At 56.8% G+C, this 26,758-nt stretch overlaps 3 protein-coding genes and 1 pseudogene across 12 annotated transcripts in view; 2 read left to right on the top strand and 2 right to left on the bottom strand.

Annotated features, from left to right (window-relative positions):
• Positions 1–588: 588 nt before the first annotated feature.
• On the top strand, positions 589–2,432 carry H3-3B (H3.3 histone B). Its single transcript, XM_086856753.1, has 4 exons — positions 589–853; positions 1,271–1,412; positions 1,489–1,642; positions 1,731–2,432. Exons 2-4 carry the CDS (start codon positions 1,285–1,287, stop codon positions 1,857–1,859), a joined length of 411 nt encoding a protein of 136 aa, XP_086712879.1. The 5' UTR covers positions 589–853; positions 1,271–1,284; the 3' UTR covers positions 1,860–2,432.
• A 1,626-nt stretch (positions 2,433–4,058) lies between these two features.
• LOC111937301 (uncharacterized) lies at positions 4,059–8,451 on the bottom strand (annotated as a pseudogene). Its single transcript, XR_015278096.1, has 11 exons — positions 8,086–8,451; positions 7,934–8,001; positions 7,641–7,795; positions 7,506–7,551; positions 6,601–6,659; positions 6,193–6,494; positions 5,359–5,404; positions 5,201–5,323; positions 4,661–4,720; positions 4,436–4,518; positions 4,059–4,277 (listed from the first exon to the last, which is right to left on the bottom strand). The product of XR_015278096.1 is annotated as an uncharacterized LOC111937301 (transcript).
• A 1,371-nt stretch (positions 8,452–9,822) lies between these two features.
• On the top strand, positions 9,823–16,712 carry GALK1 (galactokinase 1). Of its 2 annotated transcripts, none has more exons than XM_086856752.1 (8): positions 9,823–10,064; positions 10,797–10,986; positions 11,284–11,403; positions 11,903–12,038; positions 12,465–12,646; positions 12,855–13,005; positions 13,155–13,317; positions 16,556–16,712. In XM_086856752.1, the coding sequence occupies exons 1-8, from the start codon at positions 9,900–9,902 to the stop codon at positions 16,592–16,594; spliced, it is 1,146 nt and encodes a 381-aa protein (XP_086712878.1). In that variant the 5' UTR covers positions 9,823–9,899; the 3' UTR covers positions 16,595–16,712. The 2 variants fall into 2 exon arrangements, with proteins under 2 accessions (XP_086712878.1, XP_086712877.1); XM_086856751.1 differs by lacking the exon at positions 16,556–16,712 and adding an exon at positions 14,030–14,213.
• Positions 14,492–26,758, bottom strand: part of ITGB4 (integrin subunit beta 4) — a 28,909-nt gene continuing 16,642 nt past the window's right edge. For 2 of the 8 annotated variants that reach the window (XM_086856720.1, XM_086856721.1), the window contains exons 26-41: positions 26,496–26,644; positions 25,830–26,034; positions 25,222–25,382; positions 24,687–24,867; positions 24,334–24,471; positions 23,642–23,824; positions 23,320–23,451; positions 22,129–22,329; positions 21,072–21,245; positions 20,420–20,593; positions 19,375–19,524; positions 18,524–18,712; positions 18,105–18,260; positions 17,539–17,703; positions 17,003–17,116; positions 14,492–16,472 (exon numbers count right to left, since the gene is read on the bottom strand). In XM_086856720.1, coding sequence (XP_086712846.1) covers positions 16,342–16,472; positions 17,003–17,116; positions 17,539–17,703; positions 18,105–18,260; positions 18,524–18,712; positions 19,375–19,524; positions 20,420–20,593; positions 21,072–21,245; positions 22,129–22,329; positions 23,320–23,451; positions 23,642–23,824; positions 24,334–24,471; positions 24,687–24,867; positions 25,222–25,382; positions 25,830–26,034; positions 26,496–26,644 — 2,603 coding nt within the window. In that variant the 3' untranslated portion in view covers positions 14,492–16,341. The remainder of the gene's footprint in view (positions 16,473–17,002; positions 17,117–17,538; positions 17,704–18,104; positions 18,261–18,523; positions 18,713–19,374; positions 19,525–20,419; positions 20,594–21,071; positions 21,246–22,128; positions 22,330–23,319; positions 23,452–23,641; positions 23,825–24,333; positions 24,472–24,686; positions 24,868–25,221; positions 25,383–25,829; positions 26,035–26,495; positions 26,645–26,758) is intronic. The other 6 variants (XM_086856722.1, XM_086856723.1, XM_086856724.1 and 3 more) reach the window with 3 other exon arrangements.

The raw sequence follows: 26,758 nt of genomic DNA on the forward strand, positions 1-26,758 counted from the left end.
GAGCCCCAGCTCCTGAATTCTCCCTTCGCAGGGCCAAAGGTCAGGCTCTCACTTGGGGCAGTCACATCCCCGTGCTGCCCACTGCGAATCCAAGTCCCGTGACAACCCTTCCTTGGCAGCTGGAATGATAAATCCGGGCAAGAAGTGCCGGAGGCGCTGCCAGGCTTCCCTTCCCTTGCGAGGGCCTCTGCTCGCCCCCACGGACACCCCCGAGCGCGGGTGTCGAGCGGCCGCACACCGGCGGCTCCCGGGGGAGAGGGGGCGGAGGCGAGGGGGACCCCGTGGCCCGGCCCTCGCCGCTCGCAGCCCCCGCCGGGCGCCTCCGCTCCGCAGGCCGGGGCCGGAGCTCTGCGGCGGGGGCGGCCGGGGGTGCCCGGGGGATCCCGCGGCGCCGCCGCCGCTCGCCCCGCTCCTATTGACTTCCCATTGTGGAGCTTCGCAACAAAGGGTAGGATCCAAACCCTGCCCCGTTTCGTCCAATCAGCGCGCAGAGCGCCCGCCCGCCGCCGATTGGATCCTTCTCCTCCCTCAACAGCCAATCGGGCGCCTACTTTAACAACCAATCAGAGCCCGGCCGCGCGCCCAATCAGCGCCGGGGAACCGGAGCACGGCCTTTGTGTGTGGTGACGCGATGGCGCCGGCGGAGGTCCCGGCCAATAGGGAGGCGCGTTGCTTACAGGCATTGTGACGTCACGGCGCCGCGCGCGCGCCCCCACTATAAAACGCGTGTCCCCGCGGCGGGGAGGGCGCAGTGAGCGGCGCGGCGGCTGAGGAGCGGCTCGAGGCAGCAGCACAGCGTAGAAGGTTCGGCGCGCAGCGCTACCGGCACCGGCGCTTCCTTCTCTTCCTACCGGTAAGTACCGGACAGCGGACGCGTGCCGAAGCGGGTGGTGGTGCTGAGCGGGCTGTTCGCGGCCTTGGGTCCTTCCGGAGCGCGGCGGACAGGCCGGGCCTTGCCTACGTGCCCTGAGTCACGGCAGGTTCCCATCCCCCCATTGCACTTCCCCCCCCACCCCGGAGCGGCCCAGGAGGAAGGAGGAGGCGGCGTGACTCAGTCCGCTTTCCCCGGGGAGGGGAGCGGCTGGGCCGCAAGGCGGGGGCGGTGGGGTAACCGTAACTCCTCCTCCCCGTCCCGGGGGAGGCCGCTGGCCGCCTGCCCACGGCGGGGGAGGGGGGCATTTGGAACTTGAGGGTATTGGCTTCTGTGTGGTCGGGCCTCGGGGTGACGGGGAGATCCGGGCCCCCGTGTCACGCGTGCCTGTTTCTGTAGGTAAGTGAGGAAAAATGGCCCGTACAAAGCAGACCGCCCGCAAGTCCACTGGGGGGAAGGCGCCGCGCAAGCAGCTGGCCACGAAGGCGGCCCGGAAAAGCGCCCCCTCTACCGGCGGCGTCAAGAAGCCTCACCGCTACAGGTAAGGCCCTCGGCTCGGCCCCGGCTGCCGCAGCCCCTGCTCCGCCTCACCGCCCCCTCCTCCCTCTTCCATCCAGGCCGGGAACCGTCGCTCTCCGTGAGATCCGTCGTTACCAGAAATCCACGGAGCTGCTGATCCGCAAGCTGCCCTTCCAGCGGCTTGTCAGGGAAATCGCTCAAGATTTCAAAACAGACTTGAGGTTCCAGAGTGCAGCCATCGGTGCGCTGCAGGTACTGCAGAGGGCCGGGTGGGCCGCGGCGCTGGGGGAGCTGCGCTTGAGGGTTTGTAACGACATTTCTTCTGCTGCTCTTGAAACAGGAGGCCAGCGAGGCTTATCTGGTGGGTCTGTTTGAAGACACAAACCTGTGTGCCATCCATGCCAAGAGAGTCACCATCATGCCCAAAGATATCCAATTGGCTCGCAGGATACGGGGAGAGAGAGCTTAAGTGAAGGCTGTTTTTATGGTGTTTTGTAGTTAAATCTGTAAAATACTTTGGTTTTAATTTGTGACTTTTTTTGTAAGAAATTGTTTATAATATGTTGCATTTGTACTTAAGTCATTCCATCTTTCACTCAGGATGAATGCTAAAAGTGACTGTTCACATAAACCTCAGTGATGTTGAGCCTCGGGCTCGGGAGTGACAAGTTGCTAATATGCAGAAGGGATGGGTGTTCTTTCTTGCTTCTCATGCATGTTTCTGTATGTTAATGACTTGTTGGGTAGATAAACTTGTAAGGTACTAGAATTGATATAAATGTGTACAGGGTCCTTTTGCAATAAAACTGGTTATGACTTGATCCAAGTGTTTAACAATTGGGGCTGTTAGTCTGACCATGCATCACTGTGATCAAATGTGGACTTCCTTCAGAGGGTGAAACTACAAGTCTTAACCACAGTGTAACTTACAGTTTCCTAAAAACGTAAACCTGGCAGCTATAGAATACACTATGTGCATTTATAATAGCTATTTTATATATTGTAGTGTCAACATTTTTAAATTAAATGTTTTACATTCACATGTGAGGAGTCTTTGTCATTTGGTTTGAACAAGCTTGAAGAAGCTTCTGCCTCCTCCTACAGATTCCTGTAAGCCGGGGCTGCTGCTCTGGCAAGTGAACCTTGGCTGGTGACAGAATGGAGAACTTTTGGAGTATTTTGGAGATTTTGTGCAGCTTGACTTCCTGTTGCCAGTGGGAGTGGAGCTCTACAGCTCTGCAGGGTCCAGGAGGAGTGGGCAAAGCTGCAGTGGCCTTTTGGGGGGCTTTTCTCTAATCTCTGCTCCAAGTTCTTTGGTCCTTTCCAGTGGCTGTAGGGAAAGTTTATTTTGGAATTGTGACTGGTCTGGCTGAGGCAGAAGCACCTGGCTGTTCCCAAGCAGTGGGGATGGCAGGGTGGGGGGGAGCATTCCCATGGGATCAGGCTGTGCTAGTCCCGGATCTGCTCAGGGGATGGTGTGCAAGGGCAACAGCTGATTGTACACTCCGGGAGCAGAGGGGCTGCTGAGCCAGACGGGCGCCTGCTCCATGTGATTCTCATTTCCCATCCAGACTTTTTTGGATGGAGCAGGATTATACTCAAACCTTTGCTTCAGGCTTGGCTAAGGCAGGTCTGGGTTCCTTGGCTGCCAAACCCTGCTGGGCTGTGGTGGAGGAAAGTGCTCAGACTGCACCTGAAGCACGGGTAATTGACACTGAGCTTGGAGGGAGCCAGAACAGGCTGCACGGGTAAGGCTGGAGTCGTCACAGGAAAGCGGTTGAGCCAGCTCAGCCTGATTTATTCCAGTGGAAGGACGGTGTTCTGGGGGAAGAGTAGCAGCAGTTCCGACCTAACCTGGGTAAATTGGTGCTGGCTGTTTGTGATCTCCCACCACGATGGTGAGGAAGAGCATGAAAACCATCCTGGCTCATTCTGGGAGTCAGGGCCTGCAGCCCACAGCTGCTGCTGGGACAGTGGAGCCTCGTCGTGTTCTCCCTCAGACAAACCACTCCATGTGCTTAAATCCTGCAGCTGGAGGAACAGGCACTCCTCACCCACCTTCCACAGCCTCCTCCTCACCTCCCTGTCCTACGCTGCTCCAAGGAGCAAACCCAGCCCCTGGCTCACAGCAGTATCCTGCTGAAATCCTGCTCTGAAATGATGGGTTTTGAGCAAATATTTTCCTGTTCTTGCTAAAGCTGTATGGGGAAAGATTCCTTTGATACAGAGTAATGAAGTTCACAATTTAGACACAAAGTTAAGCTACAACTTAAGGTGATGCTCAGCGATCTCAGGTCAATCACCTGGGCAGGTCTTTCCAGGGACAGTGCCTGCCAGGAATGTCCCCATGGGAAATCTGAGGATCTTCGGTAGCCCATGTAATTCAGAAAGAACCACACAGCTTGCATTTAGGCCAATTGAAAATGAAAAATTCCAAGTAATGGGATTTGTTTGTGAATGCTTGGTTTGGTGCTGAGCTGCAGTAGCAGTCTCAGCTCCTGCAAGAAAAGTATGTTTAAAATAACATCCCTTGAAAACAGTATCTCCTGCAAGTCCTTACTGGAAACAATGAAGCATCTGGCTATGCCTAGAATAGTTTCTTAGAATAAAATCATTGTCTGGTGGTCCTTAGAAACCCCCCCACACACCAGAAAAATATCAAAGTATCTCTTCATCTTAGTAACCTCAACAAAATGAATTAAGTCAGATTCTGCATGTGGTGATCCAGAACAGAACTCCTGCTATTCCACGGTGTCACTGGTGGTAGCTGAAGCCATAAACCCTTCCCTTACTGATTCTCCCAGTGATTTCCTCGCATTCTTGCTCAGAACTGGATGCAAACACCAGGCAGTTGAACGTGCTCCCATCAGGGCTCTCGGGGGAAGAGCTAAAAATGGAAACACGTCCATTATCCAGCAGAGCTCGGAGCCCAGCCCTGCTTCCAACCGTGCCAGGGACCCTGCGGCTGCTCCGGACCTCGCTTGTTTATTTTCCCAGACCCACATCCCTCTCTGCCCCCTCCCAGGGCCCACAGGCAGCGCTCACACCACACAGAAGGCAAAGATCCCGGGGCTCCACGCGCCGTGTCCCACGCAGGAGATGGGCGGGTAGGGATGGCGGCACAGGAGCTGCGCAGGGGACAGGAAGGGGCCGGTGTTTGGGCTGTGGTCAGTCCCTGTCACCCCATTCCTGGGTGATAATGTCCCCAGGACCCTCCAGCTGGACTCCCCATGCCTCCAGATTCCCAGGCCTTGGATGTCACTCACTCACCATGGAAGAAGCCTTCTCCTTTACAAGGACTTCTGCCTCCTTCACATCAAATAAAACCTCCTGCAGGGGGGATGAGGGGGAAGAAGCCCCTATCAGGACAGCCCTGAGGTCTGTTTTTAATCAGACATTCACCAGAGAGTATCCAAATGAAGAAGTGATGAAGCACAGTCAACCTCAGCTTTTTAAAATTTCCTGTGCTCCTTTTCCCCCCACCACCCAGTGCTTCCTCACTTCAATCTTTTCACAAACAACCCCCACAGGCTCAAACAACCTGAGCCTTAAAGCACCCTTGGAATCAGGCTTAACCTTCCCAGAGTTTTCCAAGTTCTTTCCTGCATGCTGTTGCATTTTTTTCCTTAATGCCCCTTCGCATCCTGGCTGCTGAGATGCTTCTGACCTGAAAAACCCTCCCAGGGGTGATGGCATGGCAAATATTCAGCCAAGCCAAGTGAGCTTGGAGCTGGCAGGAAAAAATATCCATGGCAGAGCCCCTGGTTCCCTGTATTCTCTTCCCAGGATGTCCCCAGCCCTGTCACTCACCCGCGCTGCCATCCAGCACGGCAGGGATGGCTCCCTCCAGCACCTCTTTGCCACCACACTGAAATGGAATGGGAAGGAGGGAATAACCCTTGGACACATGAAAAGAACTGCAGAAGAGATGATTCACCCCATGGCAGTTCTTTGCCCCACAGCCTCACCATCCCAATGCTGGTCCAGCCCAGGTAGCGCAGGTTGTAGAGCAGCCTGGGGAGGAAAGGGCTCAGGGGCATCAGAGGAAGGACCCACACACCACTCCTGCTGCTCTTGGCAGGAGAAGATGCTCACAGCCCCCTCCTCACCTGCAGGCCATGGGGGCAGCCTTGGCCCCACAGCCTTGAGCAGAGATCAGGGACAGTGTGGACACATGCCAACCCAGGGCTTTGGGAGCCCAGGGAGAGGCAAGTCCCTGTGCCACAGGCTGAGCTGGGACCAGCTTGTCTCTGTCCTCTCAGGATTCGGCCGTGCCCAGACCCTGAAGGGACAAAGCTGCTCTAGGGACGGGATGGCAAAGCAACAGCAAACCCTTAACTCATTGAAGAGCCCTCCTGCCTCACCCCACATGTCCCCACGCAGCAGGGGGATGCAGCTGCCCCTCCCCAAAGCCACTGCTGTTTGCAGCAGCACTTACTGTCACATCGCATTAGCCGGGGCCTCGAGACACGGCCAGCTCGGCCGGGGGCACTGGCTGTCAGAAATGCCCCAAAGCCAGCGGGATCCCAGGCTCTGCAGCAACACCATGGCTCAGTGCATGCCTTGACCAGTCCCAAAGCTGCCTTGAGCTTTTTGGGGCTTCTTTTGGGTTTAAAAGGTGGTGGAGGGATGTTCTTCATCGTTAAAAGACATGGAGGAGTCCCTGCTGCTCTCAATAATGCACTGATGTTTCACTGAGCAAACCAAGAGCAAAAACAACTGATGCGTAATCTGTGTCAGCCCAGGGAAATGGGGATTTTTTTTGGCAAGAAATCAGGGGATGGAGCACAGGGAATGATCACTTATAACAGCGATTTAGGCCTGGGTACTTCTCTTGCTTGTTTTTACTCCTGGGAATGCTGGGATCTGTTCTGGTGCGGGCCCAGGTACCCAGCAGGATCCAACCTCTATAGCAGAGACAGCTCTGCTTATCCTGGTGAACCTGGGCCAATTCACCCTGGGGTGCACGGCAATCCCTCCCCACCAAACCCCTCCTGATCTCCCTCATTTGACTTCTCAGGGAGGGCCAGGTGGCGGAAGGACGCTCCCGGGAGCGATGGGCTCTTACCAGCAGCAGCCAGCTCTCATCCAAGAAGCTGCAATTCTGCAAACAAAGGAGTGCCAGCACCATTGGTGCCTGCAAGGAAGGGGCCAGGGCCCCACACTGGCAGCCCTGTGCTGGTCACCACCCCACTGATTCACCACTGCACCTGCAGGTCCAGGGAGAAATCCATCTCTGTCAGCACCAGCAGCAGCGAGAGGAAAGGCTCTGCGGAGGGATGGGGATGGAGAGGCAGTGTCACCACCTGGCAGCCACAGCCTCACAGGGACATGGCAGAGGACAGAATGAAGCCATTTGCAGTGTAACTCATGAGTCCTGGGAGCAAGGCTTTGAGAACATCCCAGCACCACACACCCAGGCTGCTGCTGGAGGCTCATCCCAGGCTCCTGCTGCCAGCACAGGGGCAGCTTGGTACCTTTTTTCCCCAAATTCAGACCAAGGCTTGTAGCAAATGCTACTGACTATTTCTCCCCTTAGAAGTACAGCAAAGCTGCCCAGGCTCTCCTACACAAGCCTTGCAATCACACTGCTGGGTCTGAAATCTGCTCATGCACCAGCAGTGCGGGTGATTTATAAACCATTGATGTACAGGTTTAATATGGGGTTATTTATCATAATCAAAAGATTAAAGGTTTCCACCCCGGCCTAGCCCAGCAAGGAGCACAGCTGTGGATGGATGGAGTGCTGCAGCCTGTCAAGGCAATGCAGCTATTTAAGCCCCTGTGCCACCCCTCAGCCCAGGCCCATCTGACATTCCCTCCCCTTAAAGCCAGACTGGGTCTGCTTAAGGCAGAATCCTTTGTACGAAGGAATAACATGGAAGATACTTCAGAAGCAATTTCCCTATCCCATGCCACTAAAGCCAATCTTAGATGGATTCAAATCCTGTTTAAATATTTACACCTTTTTTTTTTTTTTTTCCCTCCCCAATCACTGCAGCAACATATTTAGATTCCAGCTCTAAGTTTGGATTAGAAAAAGCACAGTGGCCTCTTCCCCCTCCCCTGCAGCAGTGCAGTGCTGCATCCTGCCTCGGGTGAGCCACCATCTTACCCCGGAGATCTTCACTGCCGAGGATGGAGCTCCCTGGATCATAAAACTGATACCCAGTGAAATAACACAGATTACTCCTCTGCTTCGCAGCCCATCCATCAGCCGTGGGTAGCAGCTGCCCCCCACATGCCGCACCTCCAGGATTCGGGGGGTCTGTGCCAGCTGCCTCAGGGCCACCACCAGCGCCTTCCCTTGCAGGGACAGGAGCAGAAAGAGCCGCCCCCGGCCCTGCACCGTCCGCTCACAGCCCCCGGCTCTCCGGGTGCTGCTGGACAGAGAGCTCGGCCTGTCTGGGGAGAGGAGAAGCAGCTTGGGCAGCACACGGGAGCGGCCTCCCTGCGCCTGGGGTCTCTGGGATGAGCATGTCGCGACAGACGCCAGCACAGCTCAGATTTTCACCCCAGTCTAGCTCGGGGTCGCTTTCAGGCCGCTGGTTCCCGTGGGAAGTCGCTCCAGCCAGCGCCAGTAATCCGTCTCTGGAAGCCCCAAGCCGGTTCTGCGGGAGAAAGGGAGCTGGACACCCCTCGCCGCGGGCCCGGGGACGCTGCCACCGCCCGCCCGGCCACCAAGGGTCACTCACGTCGGAGCCCCTTGCGCAGGATGCTCTCAGCAGCTGGCAGAGCCACACGAGGTGCGGAGAGGTGTCCGTGCACGGCCCCCCGAACTCCCGCAGCCGCAGCACCCCTCCTGCGGGGAGAGAGAGCGGCGGCACCCGTGAGCGCCCAGCCGGGGAACGGGGACAGGCCACCCCGGGGACAGCTCTGCACGGCCCCGAGAGGGTCCCACCGTCCCCGGCTGCCGCCGCCGCCCTGGGCAGGAGCTCGGCTGAACTTCCCCGAGGCCAAGGTCGGGCGGCGGGGCCGCAGCTCCGGTCACAGCGGTGCTGCTGCTGCAGGAAGCTCGGCCCACGCTCACCTTTAAGGGCGCTGAGCTCTTTCCTGGCCATGGGCGCCAGGGCCCCCCCAGGGCCAGGTGGGACGGGAACGGGGAACCGGGAACCGGGAACGGGGAACGGGGAACGGGAACGGGGAACCGGGAACCGGGAACGGGGAACGGGGAACCGGGAACGGGGAACGGGGAACGGGGAAAGGGGAAAGGGGAACGGGGAACGGGGAACGGGGAACGGGGAACCGGGAACCGGGAACCGGGAACCGGGAACGGGGAAAGGGGAAAGGGGAACGGGGAACGGGGAACGGGGAAAGGGGAAAGGGGAAAGGGGAACCGGGAACGGGGAACCGGGAACGGGGATAGGGGAACGGGGAACCGGGAACCGGGAACCGGGAACGGGGAACCGGGAACCGGGAACGGGGAAAGGGGAACCGGGAACGGGGAAAGGGGAAAGGGGAAAGGGGAAAGGGGAAAGGGGAAAGGGGAAAGGGGAAAGGGGAAAGGGGAAAGGGCCCCGCCCCAAGAGCGGAGCGGAGCAGCCCGGCCCCGCGGGCGGTGGAAAGCTCACAGACACACACAGGTGTACGTGTACCTGAGCTGAAAGCACAGCACGGATGTACATTGGTGTAACACAGCGACACGTACACCTACCGATCTGTACAGATCTATAAATGCCATACATTGTATCGGCAGACCCGCGTTTCTGAGACACACGTGCGAAACATACACGTATTTATCTGAGTGTGGAAGGACAGGTTTTGGGATATGGATATGTGTGTTATAAGGCTTCGGTGCCGCAGGTACACACGGGCTGGCCGGGGGGATGGCCACGCACCGACAGCGATTCCGAGGACGGTGAGAAGGGGCGCTGAGGAACCCGGGGGCGGTACAGAACCCACCGGGGGCGGTGCGGAACCCACCGGGAGCGGTGCAGAACCCACCGGGGGCGGTGCGGAACCCACCGGGAGCGGTGCGGAACCCACCGGGAGCGGTACGGAACCCACCGGGAGCGGTGCAGAACCCACCGGGAGCGGTACATAACCCACCGGGAGCGGTACGGAACCCACCGGGAGCGGTACATAACCCACCGGGAGCGGTGCGGGGACATCGGGGGCGGTGCGGAACCCACCGGGGGCGGTGCGGAACCCACCGGGGGCGGTGCGGAACCCACCGGGGGCGGTGCGGAACCCACCGGGAGCGGTGCAGAACCCACCGGGAGCGGTGCAGAACCCACCGGGGGCGGTGCGGAACCCACCGGGAGCGGTGCAGAACCCACCGGGAGCGGTGCAGAACCCACCGGGAGCGGTGCGGGGACATCGGGGGCGGTGCGGAACTCACCGGGAGCGGTACATAACCCACCGGGGTCGGTACATAACCCACCGGGGGCGGTACATAACCCACCGGGAGCGGTACATAACCCACCGGGGGCGGTGCGGAACCCATCGGGGGCGGTGCGGAACCCATCGGGGGCGGTGCAGAACCCACCGGGGGCGGTGCAGCTCGGCCATGGCGGAGCCGGTGGGTCCCGGTTCGTCCCCGCTGCTGGCGGCCGCTTGCCGGGCGCACGAAGCGGCTTTCGGGGGTGCGGCGGTGCTGGCAGCGTGGGCCCCCGGCCGGGTCAACCTCATCGGAGAGCACACCGACTACAACGGCGGCTTCGTGCTGCCCATGGTAAGGGCCGTGCTCCGCCGCCCCGGGCTCTGCCCGTGTCACCCTTCCGGGCCCTCCTGGCGGCCGCCGGGGGTCCTCGGCCACCGCCTTCCCACCCCCGTCCCAGGATGTCCCCTCCGGGATACCCCACCCCGGACCCTGCCCAGGACCGTGGGCTTCGGAGCCAGAGCTGCTGCAGCCCCCCGTGCAGCCCAGCTCCTCACTCGCTTCTCGGGGGATGTGATTCTCTTCCCAACCACCTCTCCGAGACACTGAAACCTTTTTTCTGCGACCCCGTCAAACAACTTCCCGTTCCCACAGAGCGGTGTTTCAGAACAGCGGGAGCTTCCTGCTCCTTCCGAGCCCCTTTGGCTCGGCGGGCAAGTCCCTGCTCAGTCCTAAATCAAACCTTCAGCTAATTGCTGTGAGGCCGAGGAGCGTGGGAGCAGCTCAGCCGAATCCCCTGGCAGGCAGGAAAACTTCCCGAAGCCTCTCCCATTCTTGACGTGGGTACCACTCCCCCGGAGCCCAAGCAGCAGCCGGAACCGAGCCGGGGGGTCAGGAACAACATCAGTGGGAAGACTGACCCTGTGTATCAATTAATGGGCGGAAGTTTAATTCTGTGCCAAGCTGGAGTGTGCAGTGGGCTCAGGGGTGTTAAAGAGCACACTTTGTGCCCCAGCTGTCCCCTGCCACCCGTGGGGATGCTCCAAAGGGTGCTGCGGGGTCTGAGCCCACCTTCCCCACCCGCAGGCCCTGCAGCTGGGGACGGTGCTGGTGGGATCCCCCACGCAGGACGGGACCATCTCCATCATCACCACCTCGGCAGAGGCGGACGAGCCCCACAGGGTGCAGTTCCCGGCTCCCGGTCCCGGCAGCTCCCTGAGCCCGGGGCTGCCTCGCTGGGCCAACTACGTCAAGGGGGTCATCCAGCACTACCGGGGTAAGGCTGAGGGGTGGGTCGGAGCCCCCCTTGCAGGGGAGTGGTGTTCAGACTTTGGGAGTGCTCTAGGGGCTCTTCCAGTGTCTGTGGAATCCAGCAGCTCTGCCAGGACCAGGCTCCAGCAAACTCAATCTGAGCTCCAAAGGTCCTTGTGCTTGGGGGGCTGCTGGGTCAAACTCTGCTCTGGATCACCCTGTGCTCTGAAATGTTGCACAGGGGCTCCTTGTGTCATTCCCCATGAGCTGTGGGGTGCACACAGCCCTGCAGGGGCTCACGGCCCCCCTTCTCCTCCTGCAGGTGGTCCCGTGCCAGGCTTCAGCGCTGTCATGGCCAGTGATATCCCCCTGGGCGGGGGCCTCTCCAGCTCGGCTGCTCTGGAGGTGGCTACGTACACCTTCCTCCAGCAGCTCTGCCCTGGTAAGGCAGCAGCCCATCCTGGGCCCTGGCATCTGTTTCCAGGTGGGAGCTGGGATGAGGGGGTGCCCTTAGCTGGATCCCACAGCCCTTGGGAAAGTGCTGCTGTGAGTGGGTAACAACTCCCCAGCTGGCACCACCCTGCCTGTGTGGCTCCTCTGGCTCATCCAGCCTCACCTGCCCAGACCTCTAAAATCCGTGGACCACTCCTGGGGCTGGTTGGGAGAAGGAGAGAAAATTCCCTTGGGAGCATCCTCTCCTCACCCTAATGCCACCAAAAATCCAGGTACCTGAAACACCAGTGTCCATTATCACATCCAGCTGGATCTGGGGGCCCAGGCTGGCATAGATGCTGTGCAGTGGAGCAGGAACGAGCACCTGCAGCTGCAAAACCCCATTCCATGGGAAAACAACACTTTACCTCCATGTTTGCTTCCCCTGATTCCAGGCAAGGGACAAAGTTGCAGGAGCTGCTAACCTGTGTGTCTCTGCTGTGGCACAGATGATGGGGATTTGGTAGCCAAGGCTCTGGCCTGCCAGAAAGCAGAGCACTCGTTTGCTGGGATGCCCTGCGGGATCATGGACCAGTTCATATCCGTGATGGGCAAGGAAGGCCACGCACTGCTCATCGACTGCAGGTCAGGGTCGAGCGCTGAGCTCACTGTGCTGTGCTCACCTCCTTGAGCAGCTGGGGATGAGCTGGCCCTGTGGCCATGAACCAAGGGCAGGAGTGCAGGGAGAGGTTAACCCTTGAACCCTTGGGTTCAAGGGTTTTGAAGCCCAAAACCTCGTCATGGGGGCGGGGCACCCTGCACTTTAATTCCTCTTTCTCCTGATTCCTCCTCCTGCAACCTTTCTGCTGCTTGCCTGGGCTGTCTTTCCAGCGATCATTAGGGTCTGTTGTGGAGCTGATAACCGGGAGGGAGCGAAATGCTTGAGTGAAATCCTAAACCACCTGGACTTTGCCTCTGTAGTTCAGGATCTGCCTGCCACGTGGCCTCACTCAGGTGTGTGAGAGCCGGGGTGGGCAGGGGAGTGGGCACATGGCTGAACTCTCCCTGCAGGTCCCTGGAGACTGTCCTTGTCCCCCTGAGCGATGCCAGCCTGGCCGTGCTCATCACCAACTCCCAGGTGCGGCACACGCTGTCGGGCAGCGAGTACCCAACGCGCCGGCGGCAGTGCGAGGAGGCGGCAGCGGCGCTCGGCAAGGCCAGCCTGAGGGATGCCACCCTGGCTGAGCTGGAAGGTGGGGACAGTCCCCCCCTCATCTCTGGCCACTCCTTGGGGCATCAAGATCTTGGTGCCCCATGGGTTGAGACCTGGGGCAGGTGGGTAGGTGCACATCCTGTGCTGGGAGCGAGCTGCAGGCAGAGAAGCTTTGGCACAGGATGGTTGCAGGATGCACCCCACAGCATCCTGTGAGCTTTGCTGCAGGGACACAAATGTCTCTGCAGAGGCCAGGAGCCGGCTGGGGGACGAGGTGTTCCGGCGGGCCAGGCACGTCATCGGCGAGACAGCCCGGACAGCGCAGGCAGCACAGGCACTGCAGCACAGGGACTACAGAACGTTCGGGAGGCTGATGGTGGAGAGCCACAACTCCCTCAGGTGAGGGTGACCAAGGATGCTGGCAGCTCTGGGCCAGGATCTGCAGCACCCAGCATCGCTGCCATGGCACCAGGACACGCGGTGGAGCTGTCGGTGGTGCAGTGGTTGTGCCCAGGGTCCCGGGCACAGCACGGCTCTCCTCTCTCCAGGGATGACTATGAAGTGAGCTGCCCGGAGCTGGACGAGCTGGTGGCAGCAGCCCTGGAAGTCGATGGGGTTTATGGCAGCAGGATGACCGGGGGAGGCTTTGGAGGCTGCACGGTGACGCTGCTGGAAGCTGGGGCTGCAGAGAGAGCCCAGCAGCACATCCAGGTACGTGGGGGAACAGCCCCAGGAGACTGACTAAAGATCCCAAGGGAACACTCGGGGGCACAGCACAGGGACACTGCTGAACTGTCACTCCTGAGCCCTTTGGGGGCAGTGGAGCCCATCCAGGGCTGTGCAGGGGTAGCCCTGAGGCTGCTGATGCTGCTGAGCTCTTGCAGGCAGTTCAGTGCTGTGCTGGCCACAGAGCCCTGCCCCAGGACCTCATTGCTTTAACACAGGTAGTGAAAGGTAGTGCTGGGGGAGCTTCATGAAGGCCAAATCCATCTTCAGAAAAGTGATCTGAGCTTGAGCACTGGCAATTATAGCCCAGGAGAGATCTGAGTGCCATCACCAGTGTTCCCTAACTCAGCACCGTGGTGTGCACAGGGAGCTGGAAATGCCAGCAGAATGGGGATGTCAGGACATGTCAGGACATGTCTTGGCCCATGAACAAGGCAGAGCATCATTCTGCTGCTCTGTGAGATCATGGTGCACCTGTAAATAGCTGGGGGAGTGGGACAGGAGGACAGAGGAAGGTCTGAAATGAGGAGAGAGCAAAAGGACTTTGGCCTCTGCCAAAGATGGGAGAGAAGAAACATGACCAGGAGCTACAGTGCAGTGAAGAGTGAAGGAAGAGCGAGTGTGGAACTGACCAGCAGGCCCTTTCCCCCCAGCTCTGGCATCAAACCCAGCCTTGACTGCTCCTCTTGCTTTCCAGGAGAAATACAGTGGCACAGCCACCTTCTACCTCACCAAGCCCTCAGATGGTGCAAAGGCCCTGGCCCTGTAGAGGAGAGACCCCCTCACCTGGGACCCTTGGGCTGGCATTGCCTCCCTCCCCAAGGGGATCCATTTGTCCATCTGCATCATTTGCCTAATAAAAACAAAACATTTGCACAGTGCCCATGTTAGCTAAAATCACTTGGGACTCTTCCTCAGAGGATGCTTTAGCTCCAGATTGCAGTGGTGTAAGGAGCCCTTAGCAGGGCTGTGGAGTGAGTCCAGGAGAGCTGCAGTAGCTGGCAGGGGAGGAGCAGCTGGCACTGACACGTGGCAGAAATTCCTGCTTGGGAATCTCCCTCTGGCCCCTGCCCTGCATCTGCTGCAGCTGGAGGGTAGTGAGGGGGAAGGGATTTTTTAGTTTACCTTATAAAAAAAACCCAACAACAAACAGGCAGAATATAGAGAAAATATTTATTGAGTGCAAGAGGAAGCCAACTGATCAAAGACCTGCTCTGGATCCAGCTTGGAAAGGCTGAAACAGCACCAGCTCCAACAAGCAGATGAAATTAAAGTCAGGCCTGGGTTAGTGCATGGGGAAGGCCTGATTCCCTGGAGAGCAGCTGAAGGGCCATGCTCTGCTCTTGGAGAACAAGATCATCTTTGGTTAAAATGCTTGGGGAAGTCCCTGTTTAGGCAGTTCTCAGAATTTGACCCTGGACCACAAAGCCCAGGAAAAGGGTCACAGAGTCCTTGTGCAGGAAGAGAGAAAATCCCAACCCCAGGCAAGAAGGGAGCAGGGAGGAAGGCAGCCTTGCTCAGGAGAAATAAGTGCTTCTTGAAGGCACAGTAAAACCTCAGGGCTGGTGAAGAATCCCTTCCTTGAGCCAAGTTCAAAACTGACCTAGCTCCATCTGCAGTCATAGAGACTCCTGTGGACATGATTCACACACACCCATCTTTGGCTGAAAGATGTACAGCCCTTTCTCCAGTGAAAAAAGAAGCCTGAAGAGGAGAGGGAACTGTTGGTGGTGAGCTCTTCTTCAGAGTCCAAAAGAAAAAAGGAAATAAAAATAAAAAAAAAAAACACAAAAAAAAGGACCAAGGTCCATTGTGAGATCAAAGCAGGCTGGTGATGCTGCCAGGGGCCCAGGCATCTGCTGCTTTGATTGGAAGGTCTAACCAAAATTAGAGCCTAGCTCTAGCTTGCCTAGTTGTTCCCAGGCTTACTCTTCCTTTGTGTTTACTGATGGATCACAGGTCCCTTTATGGATGTTGCTGCTGGGCAAAAAGTCTTAAAACACACCCAACATCCTGTGCCCCGAAATCTCACACTGTCCACATCAGCTGTGTAAGGAATCCCAGCACCATTCCCATCTCAGCTGCTGGGGCCATCCCCATCCCTCACCTCCAGGAGCTCCCAGCCCTTCTGTGTCCAAGTGTTCCAGCTGGGGGATGCTCTGCAGTGAGTGGATCTGGCCCCTTGCAGCCTTCTGCTGGAGTCTCTGGAGCTGAAGGATACAAGGTCCAAGGCAGAGCCCACCAGCCTCATCACAGGGTTCAAGTGGCCTTGGATCAAGCCCTTAACTCATTTCTTCAGGTATTCATGTTTCCCAGCAGCCACAATCCCAGTGTAGCCTCCACATTCAGCATAGATCTCCTCCACTTCCATATTTGTATAAAATAATAAAATACATTTATATATATATTTATATATACTATGAAAACTGTACAGTATTGTATGCAAAAAAAAAAAAAAAAGCATCAGGGGCCATCAAGTAATGCAACACAAATGAAAGGTTATTCTTTGCTATCATGGTACCAGATGTCAGCAGCAAAGGTCAGCCATGAACAGGTGCAATAAGAAAGCACAGGTTACCCCTAAACCCTACCTTGCAGCTCTCATAAAAACCCCCATACTGAACAAAACAACCATCTCCACTGGACAGGTGAGTTGCCAGAGAGCCTGGAGCAAAGATGGAAATGATGACCCTCTATAAACTGTGATTTGGGCATCTGGGATCCTCTCAAAATCGAGGACCTGACAATAAAATAATTCTGTTCCATTTACCTGGGGAGGCTGAAGCCATGGAAACACCCCAATTTCTGCCCTGAAGGATGAGCTTACACACCCAGCTGTGCCAGGGCTCTGAGCGTGCTGTGCTCCAAAGGAGAGCCTGGAGTGCCACAGAGGGTCTGTCCCTGCAGGAGGAGCTGCCCAGGCACTGCCTGGATGAAGCACCTTGAGTTATTCCATAGAATCCTGGCACCTGATCCCAAAAGTCCTGCTGGTGCTGGGCCTGCCCTGGCTCAGGCCTCGTAGAACTGCCTCTCCACCTGCTGGGTGAGGGTCCCGCTGGCCATCACGGTGCGGCTCACAAACTCCTGGGTGAGGGTGCTGCTGGAGTTCTCCACGTGCTGGGTGGTCACCAGCATCCCGTCTGCAGGGGGAAAGCACCAGGTATGGGGTCACAGGGAGCAGGGTCTGCTCTGCCCTGTGACTCCAGCTTGTTTTCCATCATAGAAAGGCCTCTCCACACCAGGTGATTCAGTGATTTGCTGAGCCAAGGGGATGGATCTCCTAACAGCTCCCAAACTCTCCAAACTGAACCCATGAGCTCAAGTGGGACAACACTGGACAGATACACTGATGTGAATAAAGATGTTTGTCTGGTTTTCTCTGCTCTGAAGAGACCTAACCTTGCAGGAAAAGCTATCATTTGGTCCCTAGTGATAGTGCTGGAATACAGCATTCCCTCCAGGACTGGGCAGCACATGTGGAAATGACTGCAGCTCTCCCTGGGGCAAAGCTGGGACACAGAGTAGGAAAAGGGGCTGACCCTCTTCAATCCCACCTGAGGGACCCTCCTCCCCTGCCTTTGGCACTTGAGGTTAAAGCAGCCTCAGATGTTTGGACAAGCAGAATTACCCTTTGTTTTCTGAGGGCTGCAAAGCAACAATGAGCCCCTACCTGTGAAGTGGGGATCCAGAGAGGAATGGCTGATGCTGGTTTTGGTGGTGTATTCAGTGGGGAACTTGTAAACTTCTCTCATGTACTGCTGTCCTCCAAACTGGGAGAAAGCACCTGGGGAGAAGGAAAAGGGACAAGTCAGTCAAGAAATAACAAAGAGCTTCCAGCTCCTCAACGCTGCACAGTGAGCACCAGCAAGCTCAGAATTTTCCCTTGCTGATATCGAAGCCAGGTTCAGGAGGAACTGGGAGGACTGGGAAGGTCTCACACCTGGACACTAAGGAGCTGCCTCCAGGTATTTGTACAAACAGGCAGAAGTTTCACCATACAAGTTAAACGGTGGCAGGTGTTCCCTCATTCAGTGCACCAGAACTGGGACAGTGCTCACCAGGCACAGCGCTGCCTTCATGGAAAACACTCTCCGTGTCTTTCATGGAGCATGGAGTCACCACCAGAGCTGGAAAGTGACTGCAGGAGTTGTGTTCCCTGCTCTGAGAGGTTTCTTTTTGCACCTCCACAAAGATGTGGTACTGTACCTCTGTCCTGGGATTCAATGGTGATGAGACCTTCTCTCTCTGGCCCAAAGCCCTGGGTGGTGTTGGCTTGCACTTTGAACTTGTACGGGACATTCTCACTCAGGTGGGGCACAGTCAGGGTGGTTTCCAGGTTGTCTCCTTCTACATAAATTGTCCTGGGCTCCCCTAATCCACAGAGACAGGGAGTGGTCAAGACTGACCAGAGTGATGGTCCCTCCAAACACACTCCCCCCCAAATCTGCTGCCTTGGCTTTCCCTGAGCTTTATACAACCCACGGCTGTAGGATTGCACCCACTTCTACTAAGGGCTAAACCAGCCCCATTTCACTGCAGTGGGGGTGCCTCAATGACCAACCTCCACGGCGTTTTGGCTGCAATGACCAACAGCTCCTCCCTCTTCCCACCACATTTGTTAGAGCAGAGCATGCAATGGCACAAAGTGTCAGGAGCCACCAGCTCCCAGGCCTGGGACCAGCCCCATGTCCCCACTTTGTCTGCACTGATGTAAGCAAACAACTCTTTTACTGGTCCCAGCCAAAATGCCCCTCCTGGGCCCCATCCTCTACCTCCTCCATGCAGCATCTCACAGGTGATCCTGTAGCCCAGGATGGGCCCATTGGGCTCGCGGGGTCTCTCCCAGCTGAGGTGCAGAGAATCTGGGCTGAGAGCAGTGAAAACCAGTGGTCCAGGGGCACAAGGGGTGCTCAGGGTGAAGGGGGTACCTGCAAGGGCACAGGGGACATGTGAGAATCACAGCGAAGGGAGCCTGGGAGGGATCTGCAGAGAGCATTTATGGAATGAGTTGGAAAGGCTCAGCTCCCTGGACAAGGAGTGTGAAGTGAATGTGTGGGGAAGAAGGTCGTGTTCCAAAATGAGGGGAAGGAAAGGAGAGCTGAGGATGTGGCAAGGGGAGAGAAAACAGCTGCCAGCACCTGTGACAGCAACACAGACTCCAGTGCCACCCTTCTGTCCCCAGCCACCTCACCTGGCACGGGGCTGAGCGGGCTCTGCGGGTCCACCTGCGACTCGATGGTGATGACTCCCTCCCTCTCAGGGCCCCAGCCCTCCTCGCTTTGCGCCTTCACCTTGAAGATGTAGGAGTGGTTGGGCAGCAGGTCCTCCACCACCACTGAGTTCTGGCTGGGGTTGGGGATGGTGATCCTGTGCACCTCTCCTGGGACACGCAGGGAAGAGCACATCACCACCACGTTACAGGCACAAAGAGCCATGACTTTCACCTGAACTCTGTCTCAAACTGCCTGCAAAACCATCCAGGGTCCCTTCCCAACCACCTGCATCACACCTTGCCAACAACAATGGGTAGTGCAGGACGAGATGTCTTTCCAAAAAAGGCTTGGGACAAACAACAGCTCCTTGAAAACTCAAGGGGTTTCAGACAAAAGAATAATAAAATCTCAGGGCAGTATTAGTGATAAATGTAAAAATAAGATATTTTCATTTCAACCCTTGTGTTGAAAAAAGGTTCATGTAAAATGTTTGGGCTGAAGGAGAGCATCAGTCAAAATGAGGGTTTTTTTGGAGGAGGGATGATTATACAAACAACTCCAGAAATAGCTCTCCCTTGAGGAGAAACAGGGAATGAAAATTGTGGAGTAGCTGCAACATTTCCTGCACAAAAAAAAAAAAAAAAAAAAGGCTACACCAGAAGCAGATTTAGGACCCTGAAACCCAGAATGGTTGGAGGCTGGAAGGCACCTCTGGAGATCATCTGGTGCAATCCCCCTTGCTCAGAGCAGGGCCATCCACAGGCAGAAGACCCAGAGCAGACTCTCCAGCACCTGAACCTCCCACCAAGCCCTGTGCCTGCTGACTGACCTCCGTTGAGCAGCTGGTACTGCACGCTGTAGCCCTGCACCTCCTTCTCGCAGCGCGGCTCCTGCCAGCTCACCTTCAGGGACGTGGGGCCCAGGGCAGAGAACACCAGGCGGGTGGGGGTGTCAGGGATGCCCAGAGCCTTCCTGGGGTCTGAGGCAGAAAGGAAACATCAGGCTGGAGATTTTGGGGATGGGGGCTAAGGGGGCTGAGGGAGAGGAGGGGGTGGCACACGCGGACATGGGATGGTCCTGATGGTTGAGGGAGGACGTGAGATGTCATCTCTGCAAGCTGAGCTGTCATGAGGGGAACTGGCTGGCTCTGCACAGCTACGGGGATGTCCCACGGCCTCAGGGTGCCAAGCTTGGGTAGGACAAGTTAATGTAAGCTTCATGCCCCTGTGGCAGAGAGCCCAGAGAAGGGGCCAGGTGCTGGCTGTGACCTTCCTCACCCCTAAGAACCCTGTCCAGTCTGCCAGAAGCTTCTTAGACTTCATCAGGTGTAGGTCAATTAAGACTGCCCTAATCTATAGCTAAATCAGCCCTCCAGGCCCTGTTTGTATGGCTTGGGATCACATCTGGGTGCTCCTCAGCTCATCCCACTGGGACAAAAAGCTCAGGAGAGCACAACACCTCCCAGGTGACACTCCAGGACTGAGGCCACTCATTGACAAGGAGCTTGCAGAGGGACATCTCATAAGAAGCACACATTCTCCCCCAGAGTTCTCCAAAGGCCTGTGGACTAAGACTGAGAATGAGAAGCTCATTAGGAATGAAAAGAAGGGGGACAATGGGTTGATCAGAGCACGGTGGCAGCAGTGGTGGTGAATGTTAATCAGTCCAGATGGGCTGAAACCTGCAATTCACCTGCAAATGGAAAGGTGATGTGATGGAGGCGCAGGCTGGGTCAGAAGGAAGATCAGCACAGCACGCAGCAAGCCATGGAGAGGAGGTTTGGGGTGAGCAGTGGATGGCAGCAGCTCATGGATGGGCGGTGGCTGGGCTGTTATGGGATGTGTGGCTGGGAGGAAACACTGGACAAGCTGTACCTATGAACTTGCACATCCCTGTGGCCCCATCAGTCATGATTATAGAGTCCCGACAGCCAATGCTGGGGTAGTAACCCTTCACCTTTGCCCTGCTCCTGAAACCCACGTCCCGGGGCCGGAGGAGTGTCCTCCCAGCATCTTCATGGATGGGAGGGAGGAGTGTCCCCGGGTAATCTACAGGAGCGGTGCAAGAAGAAAGAGAAAAACACCATTGGAGATTTCAGAGCAGGTTCAGCCCAGGCTCCTGCACAGGTGACTTTTTAAGGCTCAGGTTTGAAGAATCTCTAAACCACCTTCTGTCAGCACCAGCTGATTGACACACGTGGAGCTGAAAGGCAACCACACTTCTGGAGAGAGTGAGGAGAAGAGATGTGCTCTCCCTGAAGTGTTTCGTAGTGAGAGGATAAGGATGGAGCTCCCTTCCCTGAGCACCCTGCCTGTGAGGGGTGGGAACCCTTTCCAAACTGGTCTGGAAGCAGAGAGGCCTTAGCAAAGCACCAAGACATCAGTGGTGGGGACGTGACTCTCTAGACCTGCGGTTCATAGGCCCCCTTAGCTGTGAGCACAGTCCTCACTCCAGGAGAACTTCAGGGTGCAGGTCCAAAGGCAGTCATGGGGATAGAAGGGAAGGTCCCATGGCTGCAGAACTCACCGTGCCCCATCAGCACCGTGGAGTAGTCTCTTGTCAGCGAGGAGCTGCCCATCACCCTGTGCTCCTGGTGCACGTGGGAGCTCAGCTGGTGGTAGCTGCTGTTGGCTGTCCTGGTCAGGGTGCCACTGCCACTGCCAGGGAAGGAGAAGTCCACCCGGCCATTCAGCAAGTGCTCTGTGGAAGAGGGCACACCGTGAGCAATGTGGCTGTGGACAAAGTTGCTGCCCCTCTTCCCACGGGGAGGAAGCAGGAGGCATCGTGGTGCCCCCCCTGCCTTGGCTGAATCCCAGGTTCAGCCACTCTGGAAGGTGATTCTGGAATGTTACATCTAGAACAAGCCACAACCCCCAGCATGGGACACAGAAACAAAGATGTAAACAAAACCTTCTCCCTGCACCAGACACACCCATGGTGCCCAAGGTAACTCCAGACCTCGGCCTTGCTGGGGCACTGCCGCGTGGTTCTCGCCACATTCTCTCACATCTCCCCTTAGACGCAAGCACTGGTTTAGAATTTTGGATTATAAAAGAAGATGGAAGAAGGAAAATGTCCCTCTATGGAGGAGGTTTCTCCAGATCTCATTCTGGATCCCATCTCAGCTGGATCTGAAAAGCAAACTCCGCTCCATTGTTCTGGTCCTTGACAAACAAATCCCCATCCCCTCCCAGCAGGCCAGGAGAGATCAGCCATCTATGAGCGAGTGATTTCTGTTTAACAGTCCAGCAGATCTGCCCCAGAAGCTCAGGGCACTTAATTAAGGTGAAGAGCTGCCCTTGGAGGTGGCACTTAGCAGGTATCATCTGAGTTTGCTCCTGCCTTGAAGGTCCAGACTTTGGTAGAAGCAACTTGCTAGCAGGCTCCCAAGTCCGTGCCGAGATGGGGGTTACCTTGACACTCGTGTGAGCAGACACACCAGGACAAGGTTTTGAAGCAGATCACACCAACAGGAGGGTGGGCACACAAGGGGAGGCAGGGGACACAGAGCCCATCCGCCGGCCCCCGGGCTCAAAGCAGGACGAGACAGGACACTCAGTGCTGTAACAGAGCCGTCCTTCACCTGCTTGGGGCCGGGGCGTCCCGCTCCTCCTCACACTGCCAGGAGCCACAGCGCTGTCCTCCTCCTGGAGGAGCCCCTCCGTGTCCGAGGAGAGGCGGCTGCTGCCAGAGAGGCGGGGAATGGTTTCGGGTGGGAGCCTCCAGGTGATGCGGCGAAGGTCCAGGTCTTCTCCCAGCAACGGCACAAATTTCCACCTGGAGCCTTTTGGGACAAGGCAAGCACTGGTGTTGGCACGGTCTGCAGGGGTCAGGGTGGGCCACCCACCACCTCCGTGCTGGGGAGAGGAAGGGACAAGCACCAGTGGGGACGATGCCTGTTCACAGCCCGTGTTCCAAGAGTGAGCTCAGGAGCTCAGGTGGTGCAACCATCGGGTCGGTGGAGGAGAATGGTGGGAGCGTGGCACGCAGGGGGTTCCTCAACCCCCAGACTGTTTTCTAGCCCTGTGTCCATCATGACAAAAGGTGAGAGTCAAAGCCCCACCAGATGCCTGTCCCTGCGTGAAGAGTCTGCAACAATTGTCCTCTGCTCAGGAGAGGTTTCATCGCTCCTTGATGTGCACTCGGGGCAGTTGGACTCCTGGCGTTCCCATCACCTTGCTCTCTGAAAAGACCAGGGACTCACTCTTGGGTCCCAGGCCCTGGAGAACGCTCCAGAGAAGATCCCACAGACACACCTCATCATTTCACTTATAGCTCATGTCCCAGCACAAGAGCAGGGAGTCAGCCTCATTCAGAAAGTGAAGGGATGGAAGAAGAGAGGCCAGTGCCTTCCCAGCACTGCTGAGTTCCCTCCTGTTGGCTTGGCCTAGACCCTGAGCATCCAAGGGACTCAGAGGTCTGTGCCTTTGCCAGTGCTCATTTGCTGATGTTAGCTCATGGTCCAGCCAAATGGCAACAAAAAGAGAAGATGAGCAGGGAGGGCCATGAAAAGCTCCTTTCCCACTCCACAGTGAGATTTCTCTTTGCCCCACGGCTACAGCAAGGAGGCACTGGCCTTATTTACAACGTGACCAGCCAAGTTCCCCAAGTGTTCCCATGGGTGCAGCTTTGGAAAGGTGGATCTCCACCATCTCCACAACTTGGATCTCCCCATCCTTGAGAGATGGAAAGGAGCAGTGAAGCTCATTGCTGAAAGCTGCTGTTAAAGAAAATGAATGTTAGAAATGACCTTTTCAAACTCAGAGACACAAACCTGAATCGTCAGAGACACTGGGCCTCTTGCTGCCAGCTGGAGAGCGGAGCACATCTGTGCTGTACATCAGGTAGCTGTCATAGTCCTCACCTCCCTCTGCATCAATGATGGGGACATCAGGGATGATGGGGACTGCAGGAGAGGTGGAAAGGGCCATTAGACAAGCAGCAAAAAACTGCACAATGCTCTGCTGGCCCTCAGCAATGCCGGGAAGGCTGGAGAAGCAGAGCAAACAGGAGATGGGGGGAAGCAGCTGGGCTGATGGGGAGCTCTCCCCAGCACTGCTCCTGTCCCTCTGCCCCCTGCCCAGGCTGGCACTCACTGGACATGGGGCGCTTGGGCTGCGTGGCGAGGTTGATGGTGGCTTCTCTCTCGGGCCCCCAGCCCGCGCCGTTCCTGGCCTTCACCATGTAGCGATAGGGCTGCGACTCCCGCAGGTTCTCAATCAGCACCATGCGCTTCCTGGGCTCCTCAATCAGCACCTTCTTCATGGGCCCAATGGGTACTGCAAGGCAGGGGCACGCCTGTCACCCAGCAGGCACAGAGGACCCTCAACACCTGCACTTTGGTGTTGGGATGCAGCCTGGCTCTGGGAAAAAGTGCAGCAGCTCTTTGGGCTGCTCACAAGCAGCAGCATCATCTCAGGGTAATTCCCAAAGCCAGTGCTGAAGTCAGCCTACAGGGGAAGTCTTCTGTTGCTGGTGTGTCACAAATAACACCTTCCTGGCACCCCATCCCTTTATAGACCTATGAACTAAGTTTTTGAGATGAAAGATAATGTAAAACACTATGAAATTGAATGGGGACAGAGTTTTCTGGCATTTGCAGGGTTAAATCCCTGTCGATTTTTCTATCTCTTTCCATCAAGATGTGACCAATCCAAACCCCAGTTCTCAAAAGAAACATGCCTGGAGCTGTTCTGGCTCTGCTGCTGTGGTTTGGGACTGGCCCAGCCTGCAAAACGTGTCCTCCAGCCCCTAAGCCTGCCTGTCCCATCCAAAAATGAGCTCTTACCGTTGTCCTCGTTGACAGGCCCATAACTGACTTCATAGGCCGTGATCACCCCGTTGGTTTCTGCAGGCTCAGCCCAGCTCAGCTGCGTCACGGTGGAAGACACGACATTGAACGCCAAGCGCCCGGGCTCGCTGGGCACTGGGAAAGCAAAATCAAAGGGTCCCCATCACTGCAAGTCAGGACCAAGTGGAGACCCAGAGCTCCTGAGATCACAGCTGGGCTGCAGTGGGAGACATCCAGTGCTTGACCCTGAGGCCAGCAGAAGCTCAGGGCTGGAGCTCTGACCCCGGTGCTGGCTGCAGAGGAACAAACTCGCTGCCACGTGGAGGGAAGGGAGGTGTGGGCTCACTCACCCTCCTCCAGCGTGCGGCAGTGGATGATGTCTGAGTAAATCCCTTCTCCCATTGCGTTGTAGGCACAGACTTGCATCTCGTAGTCGCAGAAGGGGTAAAGGTTTGTCAGCTCTGCTGATGGGGTTTTGACATCAATGAGACGGGCTTCTGACTCAGGGTCTCCCTGGATCCAGTATTTCACCTGGCAAAGCAAGTGCAAGCCGTGATTCCTTCAGAACCTCACGTGATGGGTGAGAATTCCTTGTCTCTTATAAAGCTCTGGGAATGGTGTTGTGCCATTCCTTTCAAATGGGAGGCCAGGACAGTCTGGGCACTACATGGTAACTGATGGAACCGGAGATGAAGTTACCAGGAGATTTTCTTGCATATCCTCATCCACCAGCAATGGTCCCTCAAGGATGGAGGGGACCAGAAGGGGTGAACTTCTCCCTCCCTCTTTTGTGTGTGTACTTGGACCCCTTTGGTACAAATGTCTGTGTGAAACACCTGCAGGAGGGGACCCACAACTCTTCCCTGGGATCCACTCACCCCTTACCTTGTACCCCAGGGGTTTTCCAGGTGGAGGAAACCAGTTGAAGCTGATTTCCCTGGAGCTGAGGGCGCGAGCATCGGGATTAAGCGGTGCACTCAGGCGGCCTTTGGGGGACTGGGGGACCTGGCCCAGGCCAGTCATTGAGGGGACACCATCCACCAGCTCTGCAGACAAGAGAGTGTCGTCAGTGCCAGTCCTCCCCCCTGGATGAAAAAGAAGGAAGTGTGCCTCTCTCAGCACTGCCCTGCTGTGATAAACACATTATTTATGATATCGACACAGCTGATGACAGTTTCGCTTGTCCAGCCACAGGAACCACCACACACCATTCATGGCAAGTCCTACCTCTCCCTTATTTTTATAGCTTTTCATTCAAGTTCCTAAGGAAAAGGAATTAAGAATCAATTTCCTTTAAGGAAGAGACGATCCATGCTCTCCCCACCCACTGCCTATTCCCCCTCGTGCCTCTAGAGGGGGACCCAAATCTACCAGTGGGAGCTGGAGGAGCCTCGCTGCGGCTTTCTGGGCGAGGATGGCTCTGGGCAGCGCATCGGGGTGGGCTGGGCAGGCGGTCCCGCAGCCCCTGCCACCACCCGGCTCCCAGCCCCTACCTGGGTCAGCAATGGTCACCGTGGTCTGGGGGTAGCGGCCGATCTTGGCGCCGTACTTGGGGTGGAGGAGGTCGATGGCAAATTGCTTGAGCTGGCAGCTGTTGAGGAGGGTGTCTATCTCTGTCAGCTCCAGCAAGGGCACCTGCACCTCCTTTCGGGTCTCCCCAGGCTGGAAGACCAGTTCACCCTCCGTGAAGATGTAGTCCTGAAGCAGAAGGAAGGGGTGTGTTCAGGGTGAGGCTGGATGGGGCTCTAAGCAGCCTGATCTTGTGGAAGGTGCTCATGGCAGGGGTTTGGAATCTCTAAGGTCCCTTCCAACCCAAACTGTTCCATGGTTCTATGATTACAGCCTGCAGGATCCATGAGGCAACTCCCAAAGAGCTTCCCCTCATCCCCCAGTCAATCCTCATTTGCCTCCCAGTGCCCACAGCTCCGGGGGCAGCTGGTACCCTCTGCCTCAGGCTCAGGCATCCTCTCAGGACCTCCCTCCCCGAGGGAGCAAGGGATGGAGGAGAACGTTTGCCCTTGTGCTGACCTCAAGCCTTGGGTCCCCTCTGTTCCAGCCACATCCTGATAACCCCTCTTCTGCAGCCCCAGGGTTGGCCTTTTCCCAGCCCCACACTCCCACTCCTTCCTGCCTGCCACAGCCAGGAGCAGCACCCTTACCCTGCCACTCTTGGCGGTGAGATCCCGGCTCCTGTAGGTGACTTGGGACTTGCCGTTGTCTATGATCTCCCGGAGCACAGGGATCTTGGCCAGCTTATCAAAGCGGCTGTGGGAATATGCTGGCTGCAGGAAGGTGATGAGGCTGCTGGCTGGAAGGGGCAGGAGAGAAGGAATGTGTAGAGCAAACACACGACAAATCTCATCCCAAACACTCAGGTGTCCTCCCTGAACAGAGTTCCAGTCACCCACGGGTGTGGGACGTG

The sequence above is a fragment of the Cyanistes caeruleus genome, chromosome 19 (assembly GCF_971803275.1).
Source record: "Cyanistes caeruleus chromosome 19, bCyaCae1.hap1.1, whole genome shotgun sequence".
NCBI classification, from domain to species: Eukaryota; Metazoa; Chordata; class Aves; order Passeriformes; family Paridae; genus Cyanistes; species Cyanistes caeruleus.

Bases quoted from the DNA above. Each gene is read 5' to 3' on its own strand.
- H3-3B (XM_086856753.1), top strand. From the start codon at position 1,285: ATGGCCCGTACAAAGCAGACCGCCCGCAAGTCCACTGGGGGGAAGGCG. The intron at 1,413-1,488 runs GTAAGGCCCTCG...TCTTCCATCCAG, and splicing joins AAGAAGCCTCACCGCTACAG to GCCGGGAACCGTCGCTCTCC. The intron at 1,643-1,730 runs GTACTGCAGAGG...CTCTTGAAACAG, and splicing joins CAGCCATCGGTGCGCTGCAG to GAGGCCAGCGAGGCTTATCT.
- GALK1 (XM_086856751.1), top strand. From the start codon at position 9,900: ATGGCGGAGCCGGTGGGTCCCGGTTCGTCCCCGCTGCTGGCGGCCGCT. The intron at 10,065-10,796 runs GTAAGGGCCGTG...CCCCACCCGCAG, and splicing joins GCGGCTTCGTGCTGCCCATG to GCCCTGCAGCTGGGGACGGT. The intron at 12,039-12,464 runs GTCAGGGTCGAG...CTCTCCCTGCAG, and splicing joins GCACTGCTCATCGACTGCAG to GTCCCTGGAGACTGTCCTTG.